The 18785-nt window shown below is 34.6% G+C and overlaps 2 protein-coding genes across 2 annotated transcripts; one reads left to right on the top strand and one right to left on the bottom strand.

Moving 5' to 3' along the window:
- LOC131793041 (proteasome assembly chaperone 2) lies at positions 1–6133 on the top strand. The gene is made up of 9 exons (XM_059110452.2): positions 1–169; positions 524–701; positions 1108–1166; positions 2281–2399; positions 3013–3128; positions 3605–3674; positions 3885–4008; positions 4205–4232; positions 4791–6133. The coding sequence occupies exons 1-9, from the start codon at positions 110–112 to the stop codon at positions 4862–4864; spliced, it is 828 nt and encodes a 275-aa protein (XP_058966435.1). The 5' UTR covers positions 1–109; the 3' UTR covers positions 4865–6133.
- An 85-nt stretch (positions 6134–6218) lies between these two features.
- Positions 6219–18673, bottom strand: LOC131793040 (zinc finger CCHC domain-containing protein 2). The gene is made up of 13 exons (XM_059110449.2): positions 18080–18673; positions 17637–17841; positions 15179–15297; positions 13706–13777; positions 12005–12071; positions 11575–11650; positions 10880–11259; positions 10295–10420; positions 9405–9772; positions 9150–9238; positions 8481–8661; positions 7552–7690; positions 6219–6832 (listed from the first exon to the last, which is right to left on the bottom strand). Exons 1-13 carry the CDS (start codon positions 18557–18559, stop codon positions 6795–6797), a joined length of 2340 nt encoding a protein of 779 aa, XP_058966432.1. The 5' UTR covers positions 18560–18673; the 3' UTR covers positions 6219–6794.
- Positions 18674–18785: the final 112 nt, after the last annotated feature.

Here is an 18785-nt window from a genome sequence, read left to right as displayed (position 1 = left end):
TCGAAAAGGCTATAAGTATACTTTGCTTGGAATGAGTCGGCAGAACGCTGGTTAACCCACGTGGAGCGTCTGAAAAGTGCTAGTTCATATGAACTGAAGTTACGACGAGATGTTTATTCCTAGGGAGAATAATGTTGATGGAAACTGGGAAGAATTTACCTTAATATTGGTGAGTACCTGACTACGTACTTCTACATCAGAGAAACGCTTCAAAAACAAATCTGTACCACAGTAGGATTCAGAGGTGGTTATACACATTAAATTTTCGATACGGAACTATTTTAAAATACTTGTTTTTATTGGTGAAATGCTATAGAAAAGCAAATACGTTGTGTTAGAAATTATCTATTATGTTATGCGTTTTGAGTCATAAAAGGATAAGACACACTAAAATAAAGTTAATAATGTGCCTTGGGGTTTGAAAAACATTTTCATTTTCAACAAGACGAAAAAACGTCTTCAGGTCATTACCAAAGTCAAAACTTACTATCTTTTTCATTTTATTTCTGTTTGATTCTCAAAGCCAGCGGTTTCAATAGGAAATGTGGGCCAGTTAGCAGTGGATCTGGTAGTTTCTACTGTTTGTCCAGATGGTTCCCCCATTGGATATCTGTATGATTCGTGTGTCTTGCCTGTAGTGGGGAATGATGCCTTTACTTTGTCAACAGAAGCTCCTGGAAAACTAAATGTCAGTGTTGAAGGTTTGTACAATCAACTTTCCCTTTACCTTTGATATTCCACAATCTTATTTATTTATTTATTCTCCTTTGTACATGCTGAACAATCTTTGTAAATTAGTTATCAAAAACTTGGTGGTATGTGTAAAATGAATTTTTATTACCAGTTTGATTGTTTGCTTGAACTAGAGTCTACATTTTATTACTCATAAACTTTAGATAACATTTGAAAAAAATACCTTTAGGGCATCCTTTGTTAAAGGGAAGGGTTCTTGTGTAGATGACTAATTGCTGTGTCAGGGATTGTTGGTATAAAACCAGAAATGTCTGTGAAAGAATGTGAAAAAGGTACCTCATAAAGCTCCTCATGGAGTGTTCCATATAACCACATGCAAAGCTTTGGGTGACATATGTTTTATTTCTTTGGCAGTGTACAAAAATGATGATCTGAAGTTTATTGTAGTTCAACAGAGAGCTCCACTAGTTAAGGTAAATATTTGAGTATTACGGAGACAACTGTATACAATGATTATCTTTCCTTAAGGTTGAATTGTTACCAGATGCTTGATGTGCTTAGAAAACATACATTTAAAATGTATGCAAAGTACAATCATGTTTAATGACAAAAATTTGTCTTGATTTATTTACTTAATAATGTTATTGTATATATGATTTTCAGAATTATAGTCGAACCTGTATTAAGCAGACACCTTTGGGGAATGGTGTGGTGACCACTTAATATAGGTTGAGCACTTGATCATGTTTTATAGAATAGGTGTATTATAAAAAAGACTACATGAAATGCCATCTTATGCCATAATTTACCACTTAATTTCAGTCCACATATTTTTTTTTTTTTTTTTTTTTTTTTTTTTGAAAATCAACGCCGTTTTTGTATTTTATACACTGAACATTTCTCTTACACAAAGAAGTAAAAAAATAAGTACAATACAAACTGCATTAAATTGTCCGAGGCATTAAGTAAAATACGCGCTAAACGGAGACACTATAATGAACCCAATTACTCCCAAGACTGATCATAATTTAAACTCTCCTCACAGTATTGACACACCGACAAACATTTTTTTTTTTTTTTTTTTTTTTTAAATAGTATCTCTTTATTGCGCCGTACTCTCCAAAGGGAGATGTTAGTCTACTTACAATAAAGTTCAATAATACAATATGAATAACATAAAACGATAACTTTACCATATCCGAATACAATACGTTGATTGAAAAGCTATTACTGCTAAATTACATTTGTGCATTGAGACTTTGATACATTAAATGAGGAACTATAACAAAAGTGAAAAAAAAGAAAAAGAACGTAAGGAGTATTGTGTGAAGTGTTTTGGTGAGAGTTTCACTGTTGGCAGGTGTACCACTAAGTTTTTTATTTATTTACTTTTTTATTATTTAAATTTTGTTTTTATTTTATTTCAGTCCACATGTTGCTTGCTATCAAGGAATCTTATCATCAATGTTTTAAGTGCTTGAGCTCTGTTAAAGAATGCATTCTTCACATATCAGAGTATCTTCACATATCAGAGTATCAATTTGTTGCATACCAGTAACTGTAGAATGACATTACCATTTATTTCAGGGTCGTCAGACTGAGTACTGCAAGAAACTAGTTACATGGATTAAAAGTTGCAACTTCAAACAAGTCATTCTTGTTTCCAGTATTAGTGCTACAGAAAGAGTTGATGCACAGATTGAAGGGTAAGAAATTAACCTGTCAGACTAGTTCCATTTTTTAATCAATTATTCTTTTATTTTTTTTTACCATGTGATTAGATTTATAGCAATCATATCATAATGTGTATAGAAAGAGAATTAAGCAACATTCCTTCTTAAGATGTCATAACATATACAACTTATACTGTACTTCATCTAAGTCACTCAAGACATCTCAAAGATTTTTGAAAAATGGTTGCTGTTGTCATTGACAATGCATTGATTAAATTACAACTTAACTAATGAAGATGGCCCATGTGAAGAAAAGCAAATTAAATTAATTTGAGTTCAGATGACACCTACTTTCATCACTCAACTGAAAGGTGCTCTAGTAAGCTGGCTGAGTAAACACTTTGTAAAAATTTTTGTTTTTAGCCATCATTGCCAACAAATATGGTATTTGACAGGGTAAACTTTAGAAAGATAAGTGTTTTGCCAATTCTCAGAGCTTCCTGTTTTTTGTAAATTCAAGAAAAGTTAAATTGCAATTTGAAGCTAAAATAAGCAACAAAGAAAGATTTGAAGAGAGTAAGAAGAAAGTAGAAAGCTAAAATTTTTGCTGTTACGGTGTACTCTTTTTTTTTTTTTTTTTTTCCAGTTCTCCATTGAGATACCTTGTAACACCTGCAGTGAAAAACCTCCTTCCAGTATTTGATGAATTGTCATGGAAGTCATTGGAAAAGAGACCAAAGTTTCCTCATGTTAACACTGAAGGTGGGTGACAAATTTGAGTGTTTTTTTTTGTTTCTATCTCTATTTCTGGATTTAGGTTAATTTTCATTGAGCTGCCTCTTCTGTACCTTCCTAAACACAGTTATGGCAAAAATGTGTTTTGAAAGATTTTTTCAGGTGTACTAAACTTCTGCTCACTTACTTGTCATGGTTTAATGGGGGTGGGGGGGGGGAGTGTTTGCACCTTCTACCTCAACCTTGTGGAAGAGGCAATCCATTTTACTTGACTGCAGAATTGACATCATGTTAACCAATAGCACAGTGAAACCCACAACATCATAGGCAGTATAAAGCACTACACTGAACCTTCTAAATAACAAGCTCTCACCTTGGTTATTCACAACACCATTTTGAAGAATTCTTAACTTTAAAGTTTCATTATGTGAGCATTCAGTAATGGAAGTGTTAAGGATACTTTAAGTAGTGATATTTCATGAGTTTTCCTCTTTCTTTCCCAGAATCATCAGATGAAGACAAAACTTTCTTTTTCCCTGGAGGAGGATTCACAAAGAAGCTTTATGAGGCTTGGTAATGTTTATTTACCCTGAAGTTTTTTTTACAGTTTGAAAATGGGAAATAATTGCAGTTTAGTTACATGCTATGGTATAGAATATCATCTTTTATCTTGGAAAAAGGTGATGAATTCATTTTTTTTTAATTGAGGTGCATTTCAACTGTCTGACAAAAATGAGGGAAATCAATGCATTGTTGTCAAATCCATTTTGTTTTTGTTTTTAGTTGCAGAGATGACATCCCTCTGACTGTGGTATTAACATTTTGTTCAGAAGGGGATAATATATCAGATGCAGTAAATCTCTTTCTTTATCTTAATGCCTGGCTCAAGATGGTTCCCAAAGAAAAGGTGAGAGATTAATTCTAAAGTTAACAGCATGTTTTGAGAAAACATCCCTTTAGTTGATCGCGATTTATCCACAAGATTCATGCCAACCAATCTTATAACAACTGGGAAATTCAGATAAATCATTAACTTTTGATATCTGGTACACCCCTGTAGTTTAATAGTGGCTTACTAAAGCTTACTGTGCATTCTTTTTCAGGTTGAAGACAGGATTCTAGGAAAACCAAGTGAGTATTGGGGACATGTTATTAATATTATATATTTTATGTCCAATCATTGACTGTCACCTCTGGCAAGCTCAACTCACCCCATATACTTGCATTTGTTGTATCTGTAAACTCTCAGGCAATCCTGAACTTTGCCAGAGATGTCACACCTCTGTTGATTGCGTAAGATGCCTGTAGGTATACAGCTGTGTCATTGCTGGTCTCAATCCATCCTCTCATGTGGGAACTAGACCATGAGCCATCCTATACCCTGTAAGTTTACTATGCTGATCTTGCCTAACGAGGCTGGAGCAGCTGTCTGAGACTGCTACCTCAGTGGCCCACTTTTGACTTCTGGTCACCATTGATAATAATGGTAATGAGCACAATTTCGTCAAACATTATCACACCTAATTGAAAGAAAATGAAAATCAAACTGGTTGGAATGTTTTGTACTGGTGACAAATAATTTTAATAGGTAACATTCAGAACTGAGGATGGTGAAAGCATTACAGATTAGTCCACACAAGTTGTTGATAAATATTGCATAGGAAAATAATCAGGATATATATTTTGCAGGTGACTTCAATTTTCCAGCATCCTGGCGCTTGATGTTTGGTTCACCAGTCCATCCAGATGGAAATCTATTTTGAAGAGTTGCACTTTAAACAATCTCAATAAATATGTTGATTTAAAACTCCAACTACCAACACTGGATGGCCAGTTGTGAAGAAAACAGCAATGCAGGAAAAAGTTGCCAAGCAAATATACCACTGACAGTTTTTAAAGTGAAAAGCATTCTCAAGCAATACAAAAACAATGACTGATAGTAGTGCCATGAAAACAGAGTCATGTAAAAAGCTTGGCATGGATTTAGTTTTCCTGAGCATTTTACTTAGGGTTTAATTCCTTAATAAGTACCATTTAAAAAAAAATAATCATGTTTGATCAAAACTGACCTCTGGAGTTTGATTATGGCTCTGTCAGAATTAAACCCCTGAAACCCCTTAGAGTGACCAGTATCTGAACCCTTTAACTCCCAGATCAAATTTGTACTTCTCCTTACTGTCAACCATACAATTTTTATGATGTTAGTTCAGAGAATTTAGTATTGGATCAACCAATTATCCCCAAATTGATATTTTTCTTTCTTCTCATCACTTATCTGGTTGATATTGTATTGATATTGTAAGGAGAAATTCTGTTTTGGTCACTCATGGGAGTTAAATGGTTAAATCTCCTTACAGAAATACTGCTGAATCATTTTTTAAGATCATAAGAGTAACTATAAAAATGATTTCCATCCTAAGAAGCTTTGATTGTTGAATGAATTCTCCTTGTCAGCACCAAAGGAAGTGTACATGTAGAGAATATGGATACTGGTTTTATGGTGTACAGGGTAAACTGAAGAGGAATTTCTGTGGGTACGGACAACTTTTCATAACTTTCAAACTGTTTCTGTGGAACAACGATGGTCTGTCAAGTGTGTGTGTACAGTGCATTCAAACAAAGAATGAAGCAAACATTTTTTGTTAGAAAATATATTACTTTCTTTGAATGTTCAGAAAATATGTAAATTTGCTACACTGAGACATTAGATTCCTAGCTGGTACATATTAGGTATTGAACTAACAAGATTGTCAGCTGTATTAGGACTTTACTGTTAGACCTCTTCTCTGCATGGCGCTAACAGAGCTGAGCAATAATTCATGCTTCTACCCCTTTTCAATGTCTTAAAAGTACTTCTAGAAAATAATAATTAATTGTGACAACTCTCTAGCATAAGAAAATAACTTTTGATCTATTTGAACTTAATGTTCATTTTCACTTTTTGAAATCTCTATGTTATGTCGCACTTGCAGAGCAAGAATTGTCAATAGTTAATTCTCCTTTGAAAAATAAATTAGTACCTCTCTACTTTGTTTCATCTAGTATTAATATGACAAAACTATTTATTGCAATTTTAGTGATTGCTCTTCTCACCATATGGTTTACAGTAACCCTTAATTCAGTTTCTAAATGAATGTCACAGCTAAATATTAAGTTGCAGTCCACAGCAATTTGATGGTAGTTAAAGGTGCACAGCTATTAACATTGACTGAACAGTCCTGCTATGTGTGTGTGTTTTACTCGTTTTTGTCTTTTTTTCTTGACTATAAAACTGCATTGCAGCCTGTTTTGACCAATTATACATTAGCCGTATTGGATTATTAAGGGAGAGTAACTCCTGTCACCACTGATGTCGTGCCAAAGATTAAGGACTATGCACACTCCCATCTTTTTCTACTGTTTTCCAGGTTCTTCATAGGAAATGTTTACGCTTCTTTTTCACCCTAAATGCTCAACCTCTGTGCCCATGATAGTTTCTTCCTTCCTTGTCTCACCAAACAATCCAAGCATTTTAGCTCCAAAAGTTAAGTACACTGAAGATGACATATACATTATGTAATCACAAGTTGTGTCTTTGCCCTTTGATGACCTCCTCCTCCTCTGATGAACTTTATTTCTTCTTGTTTGATGATAAAACTTCTTGTTTGAGTGTAAGAATGATTGAATGCCTTTGTTTGTTTGTTTGAACTGTCATCAACATTCTAGTTGTGCATCATACCTTGAATGGATACCTGCAAACATAACAAATAAGCTGACTTGTCAAGGTAGCAAATAGCCTACTGAAGAATATGGATTGCACAGTATGTTTCTCTTCCATAGCTGTGTACTTAGAAGAATCACTGGCTCTTGTCATACTAATGTGAAATAACCAGCTCTTTAAAGCTTTTATCAAAGCTACACTTCACAGGTTCCCCTCAAACAAAAAGTCAGTGACCTGTGGCACCTGGGTACTGCAAGAGCACAATCCTGTGTCTTCTAAAACATGTCAGCGCTAACATTATTATTACAGCATCCTTCAAACATATGATCAGAACCCATAAACTCATCCCTTTCAAATGTTACCTTCATATGACACAAACTTATCTGATGTTGTTGACAGTTGTTGGAGAAGAGGGGGATTGTTAGAAAGAGCTCAAAGAATTAGCAAATACTGGTATAGACTGTGGTGCTGTTTAAAACCAGATATAAACTTGCATGATTGTAAAAGAGCTATTTTTTTCCTATATACACACACTATTTATTCTATAAAGTATAATAAAAGTGTGTATATAAAATGTATTCAAAGAGCCACTATGAGAATCAGCAAATCAATGGCCATCTTTATTCAGTAATATCTAAGGAATTAAGACTTATGGCAGCAAATGTACAAAAGTGACTGAGTTATTTAAATTACATGAGAACTCATAAGCTGATCTCTAGGCTGTTAATCAGGGAGTAAAAAAAAACATACCATAACTTGAGGGAATTCTTTTATCCAGGTTTGGAGCCATACACTGGCCACCAATATGGCCAAGACTTCCACAGTTGTAGCATGACACATGGAATCCATTTAAGGCTGGAAATTTCCTTGGATAAATACTTGAGCACGTCTGGGAGAATAGGAAACAAAATTTACCTCATTTATTCACAGAAAGGGACTGACAATTCTTTTACACCATCAAAGTACACAACTAGAAAGAAAACTTGCCTATTTTGCCGAGATAGAAAAAAACAGCAATTCTTAACTTACCTGTTAAAATTTTGAAACAGGTGTAACAGGGAATTGCAGGAGGAATTGTTTTGTCCCCCCTCCCCCCCAACCTTACTACATATAGTAAATTAAATCTCGCCTGCCCTCATTTAAATCGCAAAACTGAGGGAGGACCTTTAGCATATCTACAACAAGGCTGTGGAACCAACTATCCATTAACCTAAAAAAAAGGTGACAACAATAATTATTATTATTATTGCTTCTTTCAGAAAGGCCTTTCACCGACATTTTCTAGCAAGCTATGATGAAGTAGAACATTTCAGTCCAAATGCAATTTAACCTGACTCAAGCAGCATATTTTATTTTATCTAGTTTTTAGCTTATATATTCTTTATAGAGACCTGTTGACCAGCTTTATAACCCTTGACTACATTTTAATTCTAATTATGGTACTTCATCAGTTGAATTACTGTTGTGTATTACCCTTAAATAAAGTTGTTATTATTATAACTATTATTTTTATCAACCTGTAAAAATTTCCAAATTTCTCAAGCATAAGACAGTTAACTGAAGACATATACATGTATGCTTCATTTTGGTTTAAAAAAATGTGAATTGCAAAATCAACTTGTCATATACAAATACTTAAACTGGGCCACCTGTGACAAAACTGAACAAAATTCACAAACCTGGGTTGCGGGTTCAGATAATATGTCACTTCCACAGTCACTGGCACTGTCACTTTCACTGACGCTTCGTAGGAACTCACAGTCTGAACCGTAACTTTGAGCTAGGTTCACTGGAAAGCTTGAAGGTGAAGGAAGAATGTCTACCAATGTTAAACCATTTGATGTGAAGCAACCTCTTGTCCTGTGCCAAAAAAACAACCACTCACTACAGGCACTGTGTAAATCTTATTTCAAAGTATTAATTAAAAATACAAATGTAATGCACTTCTATGTTCTATTTTCTTAAAAACCTATTACCCTGCAGAACTGACTAACACAAGCCTTTTATATCCTTGCATCTTCAGTACATTATTCAGGAAAATGCCAAAGGGAATGGGAAAACTCATCAATAAGAGGATTTTATCTTGAATAAGACAGGAAATTATCTTGTTGATTGATACACAATCAAATAATTATGGCAACTGCTGGAAAGAATGCACGAGTCAGATGATTGAAGGGACAAAAGATTGTCAGATTTTTAAATGGACTCCTTCACAGTCATTAACTGGAAAAACTAAGCCCAGCACTAATTTTAAATAATCAAGGGCTGCACAGCTGTGTGAACCTGCACAATTTTACATCAATTACTAACAAAAGTTTTACTAATTAATAAACTTTGATGAGACATACCGAAGAACTTCCAGGTTCATTTGAAGCTTCTTTCTTGCTCCTGCTGTTAAGCCAAGTTTTTCAAAATCTTTATCAGAAAATTGCAACATCTACAAAAGGAACATAGTGTCAGCTAAACACCATATTAATTACTTCGACAACAATTTTTTCAGTTAGTAAGCATAAAATGTTTGGCCCTGCCTAAAATTTTGTTATGAAAATATCAATGTAGTGAAATACTTGAAACTTTTCAAAACAATTTAAGCTACAATTCACCTCATTAAAGGTCTTTCCTTTAAACACTTCCGAGTATTTGTGAAGTCTCAAATTCCTGAGCCAATCACAAACATTCACACCCCGGCTGTGTTGCCTCAAAGTCCAGTTTATGTTTCCAGAACAAGATCGTTGTGAAAGTGATGGTGAGTTGGCAGGAGACATGACAGGTGAAGTGATTGGAGATGGAGAAGGTGAAGGATAAGATGCAATGGGTGAAGATGGTAGAGTTATTTGCAGCGATGTTAAGGATGGAGGCAGTGAATAACCATTAGTATTTAACATGTGTAACATACTGTTACTTGGCTGAACAGCAGAATGAAATGGCTGTTTTACAGGCAGAGATACCTGTGTAGATGTCAAAAGAGATCCTAAACAAAGAGAATAAAGAAAACACCATCACTTTAGGTAAACTTGGATGTTGTTAACTGGATCAGCAATAATGACATATCATTAATGAATCTGAACATTAAAAAAAAAAGTATCCTCACAGTCAATTGAACCCTAAAATCCATTCAGTTTCCCTGACACTTCACCAGCTAGATCCCATGCCCCACATTTTCAAGCCCAACACTGTTCTCATTAGATCATAACCACCACTTCATTCCTTTGCAGGAGAAATAACCCTCTTCAATTTTCTTCCCACCACAGATGTGGCTTGATTCATATCTCAGCTGATGGTAATGACTAAAAAGTATCTGGGATTTAAATAAAATAATTAATTGGAGTAAGCCTGGATTTTTGTAATTTTAAGTCACCTGTGACAATCATTTTGGTTACTTGTATCTGATAAACATTTTCACGAGTATCGTGGAATGATTCAAATGAGACCATATGGATTGTGTAATAGTTATTTACCTTTGAAACAGAGAGAGGAAAATTAAAATTGTTACCTGATGTTGACAAGGATGATGATGAAGGCAACAATGTTTGTATTGGCACCATGTTAATAATTCCATTTTTGTGATGTTGGTCACTGGAAACAGATTTTTCACTTTCCTCCTTTTCCTTTGAGGTTTCTGAAATTGTTCACCACTGCATCACCAATCAAAGTTAAACGCATGACAATGCACTATTTTATCTTAACCCCTCATAACCCCTGAGAGTGATTAGCATCTGATTTCTCCTTACAATATCACTCCTGAATCACACATTAATGTCATGAGAATAAAGGAAATGATCACAACTAAAGAAACTCTTGATTGTTAGACAAATTCTCCTCGTCAGCACCTTAGTAAATGTACAGATATCAGTATGGAGAATATGAATACTGATGTAAGGGTGTAAAGAGTTAATAAAACTCTCATGATAATTAGTCCTTTCACACATGAATTTTGATTACATAACTTTTTAACTAAGAGTAAGGCTTACAACAAGCACCAGTTGAGGTATATGTTTAAATAATAAAGAGCTTTGGTCCAATAATGTTGTAGTGTTGTGACAGTCACATATTAAAAAATCAGGCCTCCACAACTTACCACAAAGGATGGATTTAACCTCATTTCCATTTTCATCAATGTCAACAAGTGATTCTCTCCCCACAATACAAGTATCATTGTTCTTGGAAACATTCTCTGCAGAAGACTCGCTATTTGTTTTTTTCTTTATTTTTGTGCTTGTGACATCTGCACTCTTGACTTTATCTTTTCTACCAAGTGACTGTTCCCGCACAGCTTCAGCTATTTTATGAGGTGATTCAAACTCATTTTGCTTGTTTTTACAGTTGGATTGTTCTTCTGTTTTTGCTACACTCTTGTTCTTTTTGTTGTCTGATTTTCTCCTGATTCTTTTTTCACTTTGGAAAAATTTTACTACATGATCACAACCTCGAACAAACTCAGGAAGACTGCTAAACAACCTAAAGGATGAAAAGAATCAATGTTCTCTATAAGTTGAGACTAACTATTGTTGCTGCCAAAAATCATATTGACATCATTCATTATAAATTTGTATTTCTTCTTTCCAATTGTTTTTCATCAAGTTCTTTTTTTATTTTTCTTGTGCAACACTTTCATCAAAATTCTGTTTCTTTTTTTTTGCTTAATTTCTTTTTGTTCTGAAAATTTTTTGTGTGTGATTTTAATGGGTGAATCAGGCTTTTTCTGTCACAGTTGATAACTCAGAATATTAGTGGTTATATATATATTATTAAAGATAAAAAACTAGACCAAACCTGGTATATTCTGAAATATCAGGGATGGGCAGTTTTTCCCCTTTAGGTTCTGGCTTGTTAAACATTCTGATTCTTCCTACAAAAAATTTCAATCAATGATAAAGTAAAAGGAGCAAGAAAGTGAGGATGATGAGTATCATGATGTGATGCCATGTTTGAGAACTGAACTGACAAGACCACAGCAGTTGTAGGTAAATGCTCTGGTCACTGCATGATTCCTGTTCATCTCATAAAAACTTAATGAACACATCAACACATGTACTACTTGCATTTTTGTGCCCAGCATGTTGGCAGAATTGCAACAATGATTGTTTCCAAACATCAGACATCTGCTATATATTCATGCATATTTAAAGTAATGAAATAACACTTATCAATTACACTCTCATACTCTTTTGAAAATTTAATAACTTAATAAAAAAACTCTCACCAGGTAAAAAAGGGAGCTTCCAAGGATTGCCACTTGCATCAACTTTATTTGGATACATTTTGCGCAGCTTGGGATTTCAAAACAGAAATACACAATCAAATATGGGGATTTTTTTTGGTATGTCAAACCAAGATGAGCCTATCAAAACATATTAACCCTTTAACTCCCATGAGTGACCAAAACAGAATTTCTCCTTACAATATCAATACAATATCAAGCAGAAAAGTGACGAGAATAGAGAAAAATATCAATTGGGGGATTATAAGTTGATCCAATACCAATTTCTCTAAACTAACATCACAAGAACTGTATCGCAGACAGTCAGGAGAATTATTAATGAGATCTTAGGAGTTAAAGGGTTAATGAAAAGTATCTGCTTGTTAATGCCAATATCCCTAAAATTAGGTTGCTACGTGGTTCTTTGAGTAATAGACTTTGTGCACCAATTGTTTTTTGTTCACTACCCTGGCACCATATTTTGAAAAGGTACAAAATTCTGCAAGGAACTTCTTTAAGGTATAAATGTGTGAAATCTCCTGGGCAGTGATACTAACATAAGATGAAGAGGAAGTACAAAGGCTACATGTCATAATAATAGTGGTGCAGAATTGTTCATATGTTCAAAGTTTCTTTTTCAAACCTGAAATTCACAAATGGTTTACCACTGACAAGGAAAGTAATCATGTAAAGAAAGTAACATGTCTGTTTTATTATATTGCATGTTTTAGCAACAGTAAAATGATCTCAAATTTCAAGCAAAGATGACAGAGTGCAGACACACATTCCTCAAGACATTTTTCTTCTAAAGGTTGTCACATTCTGTCATAGAATTATTCATTTTTCGGGTTTCCAGGGAAAACTTGGTCAGCATTATGTAAAATGTCAATTTTTCTTCACATGACAACAATTTACTAGAGAATTATAAAATATGGTAAAAAAGTAACAGTGACCAGTAGTTTCGTGAGCCTTGAGGGCATGTGTTCATGTTTATCTTCAAAATGTGACCTATAAATGCCCTGTTGTTGACAGCCAAAAGTAACACCACTTCACTCTGATGACAACCTTGGACAAAGTTTCTTAAACAAATTGCACCCTCTCAAGGTTTGAATAATTCTTTCAAGTGGTCCAATTTTCCTATTACCAACTTTGAGTGGGCAAAGGGGAAAATATTTCAACAATCTGGACCACAATGTAATGTTAGTCTGAAATCAATCTGCTGTAAATATGTGTGACTTGCTTTCTCTCTTGGTTTAAATATTTTAAAAATCAATTGAACATAAATTTTCTAAAATTACTTTTTTGCACTATGACAATTAGGAAACAATGACAGCTTTCAAAAAATTTCACACCGTGAAAAAAATTTAAACCACAAGATAAATGTGGAAGTTGACTAAAAACTGTTCCCCCTCTCACAAAGGGCTGCCTCAGTAAACAAAACCCACATTTTTGTAACTGAGATTACTAATGCTGCCTTAGCTCTACTTTTTCCCTATATAAATTCTGAGATTGGAGATCCCACCACAATTGACATGGAATTCCCAAGATTCATAGCGGTAAAATAAGCTTATAAAAATTTCCAAGTCAATTGGGTTGTCAAGCCTAAATGAAGAGACCCTTGGCATGGAAGATTTTAGCTCAACAAGTGCAATTGTCCTGGCTCTATGTCATGTGTCTGTAAGGGATTTCATCATATATCTGTACCTTGCACTGGAAGTCAAACATCTCCTCATATGTCCTGTGTATAGTTTCTGTTGTATTGTCTGACCAAGAAACCTACGAAGGACAAAGTTATTAGAAGACCCTTTGTATGCTGAGACTGCCCTGGTACTAACTACAGTATATCATTGAACAAATATTTACAAAAAAATATCAGCCAATATGATTAAGAAATAAAACTTTTCAAAAGCTAATTGGTTTTTGTCATGCCATTTTCAACTCTAATACCATTTTTAAAAATTGTACATTTTAAATGGATTGACTCTGCATCAAGTTGTCACCTATTACCTTTTAAATATGTTTGGGCAATGTCATGCAATTACTTTCAGTGTTAATAAAAGTCAATAGATATTAGTTTCAATGGTCTTCACAGTTAGTTCATCTTGAAAACAAGTAGACCTTAAATCCTCTCTTGGAACCTTTTAAACCCCAAGAGTGACTAGTATCAAATTTCTCCCTACAGTACCACCCCTAAATCACATGTTAAGGTTATGAGAATAAAAGAATGACCCCAAGAGTGACTAGTATCAAATTTCTCCCTACAGTACCACCCCTAAATCACATGTTAAGGTTATGAGAATAAAAGAGTGACCCCAAGAGTGACTAGTATCAAATTTCTCCCAACAGTACCACCCCTGAATCACATGTTAAGGTTATGAGAATAAAAGAATGACCCCAAGAGTGACTAGTATCAAATTTCTCCCTACAGCACCACCCCTGAATCACATGTTAAGGTTATGAGAATAAAAGAGTGACCCCAAGAGTGACTAGTATCAAATTTCTCCCTACAGTACCACCCCTGAATCACATGTTAAGGTTATGAGAATAAAAGAGTGACCCCAAGAGTGACTAGTATCAAATTTCTCCCTACAGTACCACCCCTGAATCACATGTTAAGGTTATGAGAATAAAAGAGTGACCCCAAGAGTGATTAGTATCAAATTTCTCCCAACAGTACCACCCCTGAATCACATGTTAAGGTTATGAGAATAAAGGAAATGATCACCAACAAAAAAAGCTTTTGATTGGTAAACAAATTCTCCTTGTCAGCACCTTAGGATATGTATAAAGAGCAGTATGGAGAATATGTATATTGATTTCAGGATGTAAAGGGTTAAGTGTCTCTGTCATGAAGAGGTTTATCTTCTCAACCCATTTATACTTAGTCCCCTTTAGCATTTTTCCATCTTCCTATGATTACATTTATAGATTTCTTTCAATTCAATGACATCTTTATTGCACAATTAAAGTAGAATATTAATCAACAACACATCAAAAGAGGTTTCTAATGTATGATCCAATGATTACTTAAATAAGTTCTATAATTTTTCTTATAAGAAGTTACACAGCTTCACATCTCAGCTGAAATCTGTACACTACTAGTGTCTAAGTAATTATTGATTGTTGAACCTTCTTTTTTAACAAAACCCTATATCTACAACTTTTGTCATTAATTACCTGTAAGACATAACAATGATCGTCACGCTTTCTTGGATCATGTTTTGATCTTTTTTCCCTCTTTTTCTCCACAGCTTGCACACCTTGCACTTTAATCTCTTTCACAAAGACTGGAAGTTCTGAGAAAAAAAACAACAACACTGAAATCATGTTTGCTAAGGGAATTAATTCATTAAAAGGAAATATTTCTGAAATAAAGCCTCGACAGTAATTCAACAAGTACCCAAACAAATTGTGTTGATGATAACAACAAGAAATATTTTGTAATAAAGGAAAATCCTGCATAAAAATTGGACTACCTAAGTATAATTTTTGTCAGAATGGTTCCTTGTGTTCCACTAAGATGGTTCCCATGCATTCTTTCTTTATTTTGGATGGACAACTGTTTCAAATACAAAGAGTTTGCAAAAGTGATGGAATTATTGTATTTTGAATAATATTCAAAAGAATTTTTCCCTTCACAGGAAAATAGTGGAAACAAGTAACTAATTCAAATGATAATTTTTAAATGAACTGTTGATTTTTGACTAGTCAATTGTTATTCTCTCCCAGTAGGAATTCCATCTGTCAACATCAAGACATTTCAAATAAATTGGCCTCGTATTTCATTAGCTATTTATCTACTTGTTATTAAGTTCTTTGTTTTTCTTCCAAGCACTCCACTGCTATCAAACTAAAGATCAAGTAAGTTATTACTGAAAGACAGGTGTTAGATAACGTAGACCACACACCCGGCATTTCTTTTTGACATCTTAAGAAAATCTCTCATACAAAAATGTTTTCACAATATACGCTAGGACACTGCAACCTCTGATCAAACATTGTTAAGAATAAAATAACATGAAAATTATATTTACATTCATCACACTAATATGACTGTGAAAAAAAAAAAAAATGGGGCCCATCAAATGACAATAATAATAGCTTTGACAGAAACTATCCATCATGAATTTCCTAATTTCAAGTTCTGTACCAACAGTGTTTCTGCTTTATCTTTTTACAGGATGCAAATTATGAAATCCACTGTTTGATGACAACTTTCTACAGAAGCTTGACAACAGTCCTGTATGATTCAATGGATAAGTTAAGAAATATTTTTAAGAACTTTATAACTACACTGGTTAATCTCTGGCTCTGAGACATCCAGATAAGTCTGATTATTTTCAACAAAATGAAATCAAAGGTGACATGTTATTAATGAAAACAACCGCAGTTGTCATATGGCAATCGTCATACCTTGATCATATCCCAGACAAGACTTCTGTACTAAATATCATTGCAGATTTCTGCTTCACCGAAAAACTATACTGATCCATCTTTCCTTTGCAACATCCATTCACAAAGTTCTCTATATCTAACCCAGTAATACCATGTGATTTTATGTCACCAAAAGGTTGTGCAGGGAATGTTTGAAACCATATGAGAGTCCGTGACGGAAACATCATGACATCATACGGTTAGTGTCAATTTCAGTTAAAAATAATCTGTAGCGTACTCACTCAGTAGAAAGCTGACTAACATGTGTTACAAAATAGACTTCCCTACAGACTTCCTGCTGTTTGAATCCTTGAACAAGGGCATCATTAACTTCAGCTTAGTGGCAAAAGATACGTTACTTTTGGTTAAGTGAGAGTGTAAAATTATGTAGTAATGAATGTCATGACATTCCTTTATGATTAAAAGTAGTGATAATCAATGGTAAAACACAGAGGGATGAGCTGTGCTCTATTGGTAAAAAACCAAAGATTGATTTTACCCAAACTAAAAAGCTCTTTCAACATTAATGCAAGAGTTGGTAAAAATTTAGATGACACATAGAGCACCAAAACAAAAAAATGTACGTGTCATGGAAAATGAGAGATTTTTTAATGATTCACAATGAATTCATAAGGTTCTTTGGATGAAGAATTCCACACAACTTCCTCCGAACGCTAATATAATGACGGACACCAAACGGCTTTCATGAATTGAAATGTTATTGGATACAGAATAATTTTACTTCGTGTTTACCATTCTTTGAAAACACGAGCTTCTACGTATCGAATTATATGGCTTATCAAAGCATCTTTGTGTACCTTTTTGCTGAGAAATAAGCTTCGGCAGTTAATGGAAAGATCTCGAACGACCCCTGGAGCCGACCAGCTGAAATAAACCGATTCTTGTCTGAAAACCGTTCAACGGTTAAATGACAGAGGAAGGAAGAAAGTGTCACATGTCAAACTTAAAAAAGAAGACTATTATCGGCTGTTAATTTGCATATGTTTTGATTTTCGCCACGATCGTGATTAGAAAATAAAATCAACGTGAGAAATCACCAAATGATCACTACGTCGTTATGATCAGAAATAAACAAAAAAAAAAACTAGAACAGAAAGACGTCGAAATAAATTGGATTAACTTGGATGTAAATTTTTAGTAAACGTCAGATCGTCTTCAATTCAGCTAAGTAAATAATTACCTTTAAGAGTGTTATCCTTAGTCAGGGAAGAATCGCCGACATTTGCACTCTCAACCTTAAGGATTTCATTTACGGTGGCTTTCTCTTCCACAGATTCTTTCTTTTGTTTTTCTTCGAACAAAAGATCATCTCGAGCATCCTTCTTTGCTGAAGCATCTTGGTCACACGAAAAAGTCGAAGAACCACTGCTTGCTTCGGAGACAGTCTAACGACAAAAAATTAGGAAACAATCAAAATCTACCTATTACCTCAGGAGTAAATTGTAAAATAATGCTAAGGCCCGATGCTAATTATCTGGGGAGCCGGAAGGTATCTCAAAGATTTTCAAAACATGTAGCAAATGGAAGGTGACCTTTATGTGGACAAATATCAATGTAAAAAATATTTTTAAAACGGTTAAAAATTCTGTAATAAAAATAGATTGAATTAAAAGTTAATTTTACCTCGCTTAAATCTGATGTATGATTTGCCGATTGTTTGAGCTGTTTTAATTTTGCAGACAAGGTGTGTTTTTGATGAAATGAGAACGCTGGGTGGTGAGCGGACATGGTGATCAATAGTGAGAGTTCAGTGAAGAATTCCTCTTCTCCCAGACTCGATGGCTGAAAGTCATTCAGAATTCCAAACAGCACCGAAGCTGCTTGGCGATTGCTTGAATGCAGCAACGCTAGTGAAACACACAACCTCCGACGGACATGAACATCGTATAAACATGTCAGGCAGCTCAGATCAAACGGATTGTTCGCCGTACTCTCGGGTTGTCGGAACGCCGGGTAATCTCTCTGGACCTGGGCTTCAATAAACGTGCCTAAAAATCGAATTTCCCACGGCAGGCAACAGTCTAATAAATTGCACATGAGGTCGATACGATCATCTCCATCGAGGCTTTTGAACCATGATATGACGCTTTCTTTCTGAATCATTGCACAAATGAGCGTTCCCAATATTGCGCCCTCCAACTCAGGAGCTGAAATGTTTATACGATGGGTAAGTGAGCATCACTGAAAGAGTATTTCAACACTACCCCTGTCATTAGAATCAACTTAGCGGTCACTAGACCTCTGTGCTAATGGAACGGTGGGAACGATTGATCACCCTTCAGCCAAGAACCAATCACAGACTGCGTTGTTAGGTACTAAGCCGCATTTC

The sequence above is a fragment of the Pocillopora verrucosa genome, chromosome 3 (assembly GCF_036669915.1).
Source record: "Pocillopora verrucosa isolate sample1 chromosome 3, ASM3666991v2, whole genome shotgun sequence".
Classification (NCBI taxonomy): domain Eukaryota; kingdom Metazoa; phylum Cnidaria; class Anthozoa; order Scleractinia; family Pocilloporidae; genus Pocillopora; species Pocillopora verrucosa.
This window is presented reverse-complemented; position numbering and strand designations above follow the sequence as displayed.